The sequence below is a fragment of the Ascaphus truei genome, chromosome 6 (genome assembly GCF_040206685.1).
Source record: "Ascaphus truei isolate aAscTru1 chromosome 6, aAscTru1.hap1, whole genome shotgun sequence".
NCBI lineage: Eukaryota > Metazoa > Chordata > Amphibia > Anura > Ascaphidae > Ascaphus > Ascaphus truei.
The window spans coordinates 114,298,019-114,310,158 of NC_134488.1; the positions used below are offsets into that span (position 1 = coordinate 114,298,019).

The window sequence follows — 12,140 nt, forward strand, 5'->3', positions numbered from 1 at the left end:
ACATGACTTCTGCCTTGGGCCCTCTGGATATTCAGTCATCCACGTGACTAATCCTCCATTTTCTCTAGGCTGCAGGGCATCTTGGACCCGCCACGGGATCTGCGGACGTGTCTGTTCCTTCTACGGTAAGGAAGAACCACTTTTCTTTTTCCGCCTTTTTATTTTGGACGACTCCATCCCAACAGGGGTACTGGGGTCTCCGTCTTTATTTGAAACTTCAGCAGCTTCATTGTATCTGCCAGGTTTTTCTTGCAGTTGCGTTAGCTGGCAGAAATATTCGGGGTCATAGAGATCTGTTTGCTCGGTGCGTACAGAGTTTAGGCACCTCCACCATTCTTGGGGTATTTTGTGGGTGTGACTCGGTTTGGGTTCCCCATAAGAGATTTCTTCATCCTAATCCATATCCCCATAGGACCAGAAGGGCCACTCTTCCGTGGGGTAGGTTAATTATAGGAATGCCACATATTGTCCTCCATTTTGGGGCTATCAGGTGTATTTTTCTTCCTGACCTCAGGAGGCGCTATTGCAGCTGTTTCCACTGTATTCTCTAGAACCCCAGCTAAAGTTCTACAGGTGGGCAGCCTTTACTTGCAGAGTTTGTAGCTCTCACAGGTGTCTCTGTAGACTTTTTCTTTACTTTGGTAGGTTCTGAAACATCAGCAGTACTGTGCACACATTTTTTCTCAACAGTGATACTGGATGTGCCCTTGCCAAGTAAAACTTCTGTATCTTCCTTGTGGCCACAGCGCATTGCTTGCTGCTGCACTTGCTTGGCACATTGAAAAAAATATTCCTCTGGCTGCAGCCCTTTTTCTGGGGCCACATAGGGATCATCCTCATCATCCGAATAAGGCTTGAAGGGACACAGCTCCGTGTGGCTTGGCTCTTTACATCAGGAACACATTTTCTTCCACATTCTTGCAGAGTCTGTATTTGACTTCAGCTGGGCGGTCATGTTAAATTCACAGGGTTTTCTTTTTTTTCACAAGTGGTAGGGTTGACTCTGGTCACAGCATCAGTCTCTTGTGTGGGTCACCGTCTTTCGCAGTCCTCCCAGTCAAACTATGGCATTGTGGATTTCCCTAGTGCAGTTGTAGCTTTCCTGCCTGGATATGTAGCTATTTAAATCGGGTCACTTCTGCACGTGATTGTTTTGTTGCTCAGGCAGTTTGCAGAAACTGTATGCAGGCAAAAGCACAAAAATTCACAGGCAGTCTCCGGGGCCCCTTTTAAATTCAAGGGCCACCTCTCATCCCACTTCTGACACCATATGTAAGATGTGTGCAGAGGTACATATAATGGAGACGGATTTTGGTGAAATTATATCTTGGCTTTATTGAGCCTGTTCCTTTATCCAGGCAAAACATACAAAAACAACAAAATAACAAACCCCTATGCCTTTGTAAGGGCTTACTTACTTCCCCAGACCCTATCTGCAGGACTGGAGGGATATTCCCATTACCAGCCTATCACCCCAAAGTCCCAGGGGGTACCTTAAGCAGGTGGCCCTCCATGTCAGTCTCTGGCAGGTACCTGGGTCCTCTGGTAATATAGGTCTCTGGATGAAATCCTGTATAGATGGTATATTTCTCCCAAGAGAACATGGCTTGCGTATACTGATCTGTGTGGTTGATTTGAAGTGCTGGTTGTTTAAAGTGTGCTGTTAGAAACAGAAGGAAAGGGAAGTGCTGTGCATACTCGTGTATACTAGCAATGGTGGCTGATTTTGGGGAGTGTGCAGTGGGTTAATTTATTTTTAAATGTTGTGTTAATTGAAGCCTGTAACTTTTTCCCCCCTTTCTCCTACCTGAGGCAGAGTGGGTGTGGTTAGTTAATTTGCTAACCTAACATACCTGCAGTGGGTGTGGTTAGTTAATTGCTAACCTAACACACCTGGTGGGTGTCCCTATTTAAACAGAGGCTTCTAACAAATTCTGAGCTTGCGTATACTGATCTTTGTGGTTGATTTGAAGTGCTGGTTGTTTAAAGTGTGCAGTTAGAAACAGAAGCAGTTTGAACAAGGAAACGGTTAAACAAGGTATAGTATATTGAAGTATGCATGTTCTCTTGGGAGAAATATACCATCTATATAGGATTTCTTTAAAAAAAAAATTTTTAATTATGGTATTAATGGAGGAGTGTGTTGCTAATTCCCATATTCCTCTATATCTAGTTCCTTGAATAATTATGTTTCCCATCAAATCATGTATTTATCTTGAGACCAGATATTAGTAATTGATACACAGATAATATAATTGGCTAATTATTCCATGGTTATTGCAAATATCAACAGAGAGAGGCAACCCTGCCAGGTTCCATTGCATAAGGGGGAAGGAGCTGGATAATAACCTCCTATTTTAACTGAAGCTGAATGATTTGTGTCGGATTTGTGTGTTGAGTTTTAACTCCTGCCAAGAATGTCTGTCCAAAGTCGAATGCGTCTAGCGTTTTTAAATATAAACTTCTAATTTAGGTGATGAATTAAGTAGAGAAACTAAACTAAAACAAGAGGACATAACATTGATATGGGGTTTCTTACACACTATCATAATTGTTTGTGATGTTTCTCCCTGCCTCTGTTAATTTTACAAATCAAAACTCTCTGCCCCTTGGACCCCCCCCCCCAACCTTTCACTATGCAGATTGATGCTTGATCCTATATCTCACTGTCTCTTTCACCTATTTATTGCCCTGTCTGTTTATTTACTATTCTCTCAGCCATACCTTTCCTACTAATCTGCCTTGGACTGTTATCTTGGATTTTTTACATCTATGTTAAACGGAAGTACTTATTTAGGTGATCAAATTCCCTTTCTGCGTCCAAACTCAAAATTAAGAAAGTGGCAGGTATTGCTTAACCTTCTTGTATTTTACTTTTCTTTTTTGTTAGAGAAATATATTATTCAACATAAATGCTAAACATAAATCTATTCACTTGTTAACAGCCCAATGGTTGTAGAGAAAAAAATAAACCTTCACCCCCCCCCCCCCCCCCCCCACTTTATATCTTCAGCTCCATCACCATCTGGTGCTGGTACCAAATAGTATAGACATTTACAGGCCCCCAAACTTTTATTGCTTCAGTTTCCAAGGGAACTTGGTTCCTGGAATCCACCTCTGTTGTGTGAGAACTTGTTCATTCCTTGGGTAGATGAATGGGGGGTCTTAGCTCGTAATGATATCTCATTTTTAGCTAGGACAAAAGGCATTATAATAATTTAAAAAAAAAGAATAAAAGGAAATGATAGAAAGCAAATTGACAATTAGATAATTATATTAACTTTTTGGGGGGGCAAATGGAAAAAAGAATGTGTGGTTATGCAATTCTTTTCTCTGCTTTTAGTCTTTGCAATGAACATTTCAGTCTGTAAAACTAAGCTTTTGCCCTTTCAAAACAGTAAAAAAAACTTATGTAGTTCAATTTTTTTGACCCTTTGTATGGCCATTTTTTGCCAAAGACACATTCCAGAAGTTTGTCTGGCTTCATATATTTAATCCCCAATGGGTCATCTGGCCATAGAATACAAACAATGAAGCGAATGAGAAGGATTGGCCTGTGAGTGAAGCTCTGACTACAGAACGGGAGACTGTTTCAGGTCACAGTGCCATCTTATTGTGCCCAGGGGCAAATCAGTTTTCTCCAAGTGCATCAGCTCACTACATGCTGTGATGAGTCAGCCGCTAGGGGATTCAAGAGAATTGTAATTCCTAGCGTCGACGCGTCATGTGGTGTGGCTGTGAGCCAATGAGGAGGGGAGGCTTCGGGAGGGGAGGCTTCGGGGAGCGGGGAGGGAAAGCGGCGTGAGTGCCTGTGTGTGTGTGTGTGTATGTGTGTGCCTGCCTGTGTGTGTGAGTGCATGAGTGTCAGCGTGTGAGTTAGTCCCCTGCTGCAGCCGGATACAGTGTCCCTCTCCCAGTGCTGTCTGTACAAGCCCAGCCGATCACACACCTAGGGCAGCCCGCAGCAGCTTCCTGCTGCAGCCCGAGCCCGTGGAGGGGGGGGGGGGGGAAGCGGGTCCCTCCGCTTAAACCACGCCCCCCGCTTAAACCACGCCCCCTCCCTCCCACTCCAGCCCCGGCTCCCGCTCCCTACAGACCGCATATCGTGGTCTGTGTCTGTCAGCGCCCCGCCTGTCTGCAGTGCTGGCACGCTGACGGAGGGAGTGGGGCCTTAGCCTAACACACCCTGAGTATTTCTCTCACTGCCAGTCCTAATGCTTTCTTTGAAGGGTAATGACATTTATTCTCTGTGGAAAACCTCTGCAAACACTGCCTTTAAGCAAAGAGATCTTAGGGGACATTTGACCCACACTGCCACCCCCAGTTTGAAATTCAGTGATAAGATAATACCTGAAAATGGTAATCATTATTTATGTCCAGCCTTGCTAGTGGTTCTTATCTGACCTTGCCTCCTACACATAAACCTTATATTTGGGTCACAGACAGTGACTATAGCCACAAAAAGTGTCAGATAATTCTAGTGGTAAAAAAAGATCATTCAAAGGGTCTGTTGTGAGGGAATTGAGGGGGACCAAAGGGGCACATTCCCCATGCAGTGCATCACTGGGTGATTCAGCTCTAAAAGAGTTAAAGGAAGCTTGTGGTAGGTAAAGAAATGGGAAAGGAACAATATTATATTATACGGCAGTTCAAGAAATGGGGTAAAAAAAATACTGCAACCCCTGGTGTTACCACTAGCCCTGAATTCCTTTTACAGACATACCCCCGTTTAAGGACACTCACTTTAAGAACACTCGCGAGTAAGGACATATCACCCAATAGGCAAACGGCAGCTCGTGCATGCGCCTGTCAGCACGTCCTGAACAGCAATACCAGCTCCCTACCGGTACCGAAGCTGTGCGCAAGCGGGGAGACTATAGAGCCAGTTACAAATGCATTATTTACATCAGTTATGCACGTATATGACGATTGCAGTGCAGTACATGCATCAATAAGTGGGAAAAAAGTAGTGCTTCACTTTAAGTACATTTTCGCTTTACATACATGCTCCGGTCCCATTGCGTACGTTAATGCGGGGTATGCCTGTATTGCTTAATTCAGATGTAACATTTATTTAATATATGATAATACTCGTCTCATTAACACATTAGATTCAAAAGCACCCGAGGAAGATGCGGTTTGGTTCTCAAAGCACCATGTATCAGAATATGTACGAAAATCCTTCATAACACAACTTCTAAAACCATGATCTAACAAGGGATCAAGCTTCAAAAAGAGTTCTTTTTTTTTAAAGGTTAAAAGACATTAGATGTATTATTGGGTATTTGACCATTAATGTTATGGTATGAAGTACTATGCATGGACTTTGGATTATTTTGTGGTTTAACAAACCAATAAGAAGAACTTCGGTTGCACGACAAGCACATGATACGTATCAGCAATGTATTTCTTGGTGTCAGATTTCTGACTTTGTTTAGTCATTTAAATTGCAGGGTCTAAGTTGGTGTGAACTTTGTCTATGTAAGAAATGTGTCAATTACATTAAATTGATTACATTTAAGACAGGAGAGCACAGTAAGTCAGGCACACTCTATTTAGCATTACGGTAAATTCAATCCCAATGCTTTACATATGGCACTCTTCATTAGCAAAGAAAAATCTGCAGCACTTGCAAAAGATGATGTGTCAAAAGGTATACATTTAGTTCATGTAAAACAAGTACAAAACTAAAATATGGGCCCATATTTTATTTTTTGTACTTTTTAGATTAAATTAATTTATACCTTTTGATACCTCATCTTTGCAAGTGCTGCAGATTTTTCTTTGAGATATATATATACAGTACACATATTTATGTATATGTATACTGTTAAATGCAGCACGCTTTCAGCAGCAGGCAAAAGGCAGCAAGGGCACAACCAGAAAAAAGGATGATACTACTCTGACAAATCCACCTGACATTGCAAACGCATTCAATGAATACTTTGTGGGGTGTGCTTCTAACTTGTGCCCCAGCCTTTGCCATACCACTTGCCTCCCTAATCAACTCTATTTTGTCTACAGACCATATCCATAAGACCTGGAAAATGCCAGAGTTGTCCCAATCTTTAAAAGTGGGGATACAAATAGTGTCTCAAACTACAGGCCAATCTCTCTTCCCCCAATACTATCCAAAGTCATGGAAAAATGTGCCCACTCCCAATTAAGCGATTACTATAACAAAACAAACTTCCTCTGCCAAATCCAATCAGGCTTTCGCCCAAACCACTCCACAGTAACTACCCTCTTAAAAGTTTGCAACGAATTACAGTGTGGAATGGAACTGGGGCAATTTACTGGAGCCATATTCCTAGATTTTGCAAAGGGTTTTGATACTGTTGATCAGGTTATCATGTTAAACAAGCCCTGGTGCTCTGAAATAGGGGAACACGCTTTAAACTGGTTTTATTCCTACCTATCAGATAGATTCCAACATGTGTCTATCTCAGGCTCTAACTTCAACCCCTTGGATATCACCTGCAGTGTCCCGCAAGGCTCTGTTCTGGGGCCCCTACTGTTTTCAGTCTTCGTTAATGATCTACCTTCAGCTTGTAAGGGAGATTCCAAAACAAACTGTTTTAAACACTGACAAGACAGTAACAATGGTATTTTCGACCAAGGCAATATTTCTAAAGCTACCAATGATAGAGCTACAGATCAGTACCAACTCTATCACCGTTCTAGCCCCTGTCACTAGTTTTAAATATCTGGCTATATGGTTTGATTCCCATTTAACATTTGCATTACATATTGATACTCTGACATCCAAAAACTAGGTGTACTTTTTAGGAACAAATCCTCCCTAAGCCAGCTCGTCAAAAAGCACATGCAAAGGAGATGCTAATGCCAATGATAGACTATGGGGACATAGTATGAACTATGAACAGTGAATGAGCACAGAACCCCAAACTGATATTAGCAAACTAGACACCCTCTACAACTCAATATGCTGCTTTGTCGTACAATGTAACTACCACACACATCAATGCAAAATGCTAAAAGAACTAGATTGGCTATCACTTGAGTCTAGGCACAAAGTTAATTTTTCCCGTCTTGTCTTCAAATACTTTCTGGGCAAGCTACCCGCCTACCTGAACAAGCTCCTCACCCCTACCACATGCAGCACTTTCATCTGAGATCTGACTCCAAAAGACTGTTCATGGTTCCAAGGTTCAGCAAAGTATCCGGCTGCTCCTCCTCTACCGTGCACCCCAAAACTGGAACAATCTACCAGACTCTCAAAGCCGTCACCAGTCTAAGTTCTTTCAACACTAAAGCTGTCTCACATTTTAATCTGGTCTGTAACTGTTCCATACGCCTACAACATGTAATATTTTTAACTGTTCATGAAATGTCTTTATATATAATGTATAACCCTGTTCATTTCATGTAACCTTGTATTGTTATCATAACTGTGCCCAGGACATACTTGAAAACGTATTACTTCCTGGTAAAACATTTTTATACTGTAAATAAATAAATGGCTTTACTATTAAACAAACATCAGAATGTGAAATAAAAACATCTTCGTATGTCTACTATCCAAGTGTGGAAACAGAAACTGATATTTAAAGAAGTCATAACATCTAGGGGATATGCCATCCAGCATTTAAGTTGTCCCTAAAAGTCAGTCTTCTTGCTCTTGGCTGTGAAACGGGGCTGCAGATATATATACGACAACTGCACTGTTCCAATTGCTGCTTTTTCAGCTCAATGTTGATACTCCACAGCTATGTTTAAATCACCCTTTGTTTGCACGCTATTAAAACATCAACACTTGTTCCCTCCTATTACTTTCCCCATTTCCATTATGTGCTTGCATCTTTGACTTAAAGATCAAAGCGTGCAACATTGAGGGGGGGAAAAAAAACACATTACTGTGTAACGGGTAATGTTCTTTCCAACAAAAAGAGATACAAATATAGATTTAGGATGTGCTAACCTACCTGTTTCTATGGTGTAGGCTGCCGGCATCATAAAACTTAGCAGAACAAATAATTTTGACAGCGGTTGTAAACTTTTCCCCTTGTTGTTGCCCATCTCTGCATTCCTCTTCAAGTGCTACTAAGTGCCACTGATTCTGCAATAGAAGTATAAGGAGGATGTCGTCTCTTCGAGTCAGTAACAGCTGTGATTGTGAGCAAGTCGGTGCCCTCCCAGTTCCAGTAAGCAAACTTAAGGTTTGTTCTTTCCTCTTTGCACTACTGGAAAACAAAGAGATGTTTTTCGGCAGGAGGCACCAGTCCTGGATGGTTATTTGACAAGAGCACAATGACTTATTGGGCTTTGCTTTTGTTCATTGGTAACCCTCTTTTATGGTCAGGATTTGTGCCTGTGGGTAGTCATGGCAACGATGGGAGCTTGATGAGAGAAGTGTAAGAGACAAAATACCAGCCTGGAATTTCAAACCTGCAGGCAGGGCTATGATCTCTAGTTCCCTCTCATTTCCTTTGACATCTCTTCAAACACACTACAGTAGTTATTAGTGCACATGTGTTGGATCTACTGTAGATTTCTGGCCCTGATGATGCACTGACCTGGAATTAAAAGTAAAACATGGAGGTGTGTTTGAAAGGGCCTCTGCCACAAAATGTGAGATTTATACACACACGATTTGTTTAAGAATAGAAATATTGAAAATGTAGATGCATTTAAATTTGACAGACCTTAGAACTCTATATTATACAAAAGGAAGGTCGATGCAATGGTACAGTATGCTATGGATCATAGAACCCCAGATAAACAACTGTACATAACTCTTCGGTTTCAGTGGCCATTCATGTTGGCTTCCCAACAAATTAGTTTAGTTCAGACACATTATGCAGATAGGCTTCTCCTGAACTTACAGTATGCTGTAAAGATACACCTTGTTATGACCAACTCAAAACACCTATTGAAAAGGCTAGCAAGGAAACAAAACTACAGAGATTGCAAAGTAGCAGTGACCAAGGCTTAATTATGAACCAGTGCTGTAAAAAAAAAAAGGATTGCAGGTCATTTTTAAGATCTAAAAAAAATATCTCCCCAGAATACATTGAGATATTTCACTGTGAAGCCTGTAATCAGGAAGCAAAAGAAAAATACAGGCAAATATAAAGTAATGTAGAATTGTATACCAACTAAATGGATTACCCCTTTTAAAGACACATTTTCGGTATACTGTGAAGCCACTGCTCTGTACTAGCAGGAAAAAATATTGAGGTGGGGTCCCCCAATTAACTAGTGATACAGAGCATTTATACCCACTCATGAAAATGAATCACTGCAAACCAGATCACATATTTTCCTTAATACATATTGGAGCTGTAGGCATTGACCCCTAGATGGAACACGGTCTAGCAAGGATAAAGAAAGTTGTCTGGGGGTAGTCCTAGGACCCTCCCAGACCTCTCATGGATGTCCAGCAATGAAATAAACCAGTGAACCTGGGGAAGCTCCCAATTAAGTAGTGATGTACTCACATATATCCATGTGTATCCGGGTCTGTGTGCTCCTTTGCTGAGTACAGACGAGACGAAATCACCTTATGAGATTCACCTCTCCCCATTGGCATAAGGTGATTTCGACTCCTCTGTACTAGATTAGACTTTTGTCCCATATATTGTTAATGGAGCTGATGTCTTCTCCAGAATTGGGAAGACGGCTTGACTGCATATTGGAAAATGGACAAAGAGGCTTGTTAATGCAATTATTCATAATAGTCTGTATTTTAAGTTTTCAGTGGCAGAGAAGTGGGATAATTATGTTCATGTGTTTTAAGCTCCTTGCTTTATTTTAGTACTTTGGCAGTGTTTCTCTGGAAGACAGTGTTTCCCCTCAGTACCCGACTAGCACCCTCTCTATCCACCTTTAAGACCCACCTTAAGACACACTTGCTTAAATAGCACTGTAGATATTCTGAACACATGATACATATAGCTTGGCCCCCTGCAGACGCACTTACCAGAACTCCCTCCTACTGTCTCTGTACGTTCTACCTACCTACCAATTAGACTGTAAGCTCCTCGGGGCAGGGACTCCTCTTCCTTTATGTTACTTTAATGTCTAAAGCACTTATTCCCATGATCTGTTATTTATATTATCTGTTATTTATTTGATTATCACATGTATTACTACTGTGAAGCGCTATGTACATTAATAGCGCTATATAAATAAAGACATACAATACAATACAAGACAGTCAAGAAATACATGGCAGGCTGTATGTTATCAACATCTTAAATTTGTATTACACTTCATGACTTTGTGTCACAGGTCTACTGAGTGCTTAAAAATGGGTGATTTTTTTCACTAGAAATGTTCAGTTTATTGTGATTTTGCAAACTTTACAAAAAGTTCGGGGGGGGGGGTTGTGGGGGGTAACGTGAACACAATTTCGGTTCACCAGTTCAAAGTTGAAGTGGCTTAAAAATGTAGTGACACATTCTGATAAAACAGAAATCTACATTTATTATACATTACGGCAAAGGTCTTTGGGTATTATTTTAGAAATATTTATGCTGTAAAAAGAGAACAGGGAGGTGCTTTCTATAATAAAACGTGAACGTTTCTAAATAAAAAAGCAGTAGTATTCCCTATCCACCAGGACCATCACAATTAACCACTGCTTTTCACAGTGATTATGATATGACAACCATACACCTGCAGTGCAGTTTTTCCAATAACAAAAATATAATGTATTAGAGCTATCCAGAAATACAAATATCCCTTAAAGCAATGTTGTGTTTAGTGTATTTTGGGAAGCTGGCACTTGAAAAAAAAAAAAAGAGAAGCAACCGCATCAAAATATAGTATCAGAGATAGTAGAGCACAGTTAGGCAACGTTATATACTTCAAGGGTAGCATGTGTTACTTAAGCCCCCAATAGGGCAGGAACCTGTATATATATATATATATTGTATATAAGTATATTGCACTAGCAGAAGGAGCCGTGGGTAGGAGCTTCTTCCCACTCCCTCAGATGCATAATGCAAGCTTCCTGATGAATACTGTCCCACGCCCCTTCTTACACTATGAACATAATTGTGGTATAAAGTGATTTTTTTTATTAAACAAAATCTCTGCAGTACACATGTAATCCTGTTTTTCCAAGACTTCTAAAAACACTATAGCCATTATTTCCTAATTTAAATAATTTTGCTTTTTCAAGGAAATTCCAAATCCTGGATTGCTACACTGGGTAAAAAGGGACAGTAATTGTCAGCATTCCTTGTTGCCTATCACAAGCTGCTGTTGAGTTGAAAGTGTCTGAGAAGTGACTTTTGAGTTAATGTTTATGAACCCTAAATCTATATAATGTATTCTACAAATTAACTTGTTCGTATAGGGTACAAATTAGATGACATTTGGAACATGCCTTTTAACTTATTTGCTATCAGAAGGGCATGCAAGGCATTGTAGCATGATGTTTTGCAGGCCACTCTGGTAGCAAAGTGGTTAAAGATAGACCAAGTTAAGCAGGAACAGAAAGAAATGGTGAAATCTTACACTTTTCAACCAAAAATGAAATTTTCTGTAACATATTTTGCAGAATGCATCATATTGCTTTAAAAACTGCTTCATAGTTTTGCTACTATAACATCTCAGGTAATAACTTGTGACGACTGGTCTGGTAGAAAATATATGTAACATTTGTTTTTTTCCCCTTATATTGTACTGACAGTCTACACCACATTTTGCAAGTACAATGAGCTTTGCCATGTAGAGTTTACAATTTAATGTTGGTGTTTGAGGCCCCGGGAAGATAAGTGACTTGTCCAAGGTTACAAAGAGAGCAGACACTGAGATTTGAACTGGGTTCACCTGGTGACATTACCAAAGAGATACTCCATCAGCCCTAAAGCAAAAAGAACAGCCACTGTCAGATTCTGATTATTGTTGGTAATAAGAACTTCCATTTCTCCTGCAGCTTGATGCTTCTCGCGTGATCAACGGGGTCAAAGGTAAACACTAAATTTAAAAGAAAAGCGCATGGAGAAACAATTTCAGCGGCTTGGTTGACTCTTTAAGCACTTATTCCCTCTAATACCTTCACACTATTACATATGGTACTGGGATGTAAAATATGATTCACCCCATGTTTAGAGTATGGACACTGATGAATCTTTTACTCATTGATATCCTAAATGCAAGATAATGGG

At 40.5% G+C, this 12,140-nt stretch overlaps 1 protein-coding gene across 2 annotated transcripts in view; it reads right to left on the reverse strand.

Annotated features, from left to right (window-relative positions):
• Positions 1-12,140, reverse strand: part of LDLRAD2 (low density lipoprotein receptor class A domain containing 2) — a 49,453-nt gene that overhangs the window by 15,138 nt on the left and 22,175 nt on the right. For both annotated transcript variants that reach the window (XM_075605847.1, XM_075605846.1), the window contains exon 2: positions 7,947-8,537. In XM_075605847.1, coding sequence (XP_075461962.1) covers positions 7,947-8,040 — 94 coding nt within the window. In that variant the 5' untranslated portion in view covers positions 8,041-8,537. The remainder of the gene's footprint in view (positions 1-7,946; positions 8,538-12,140) is intronic.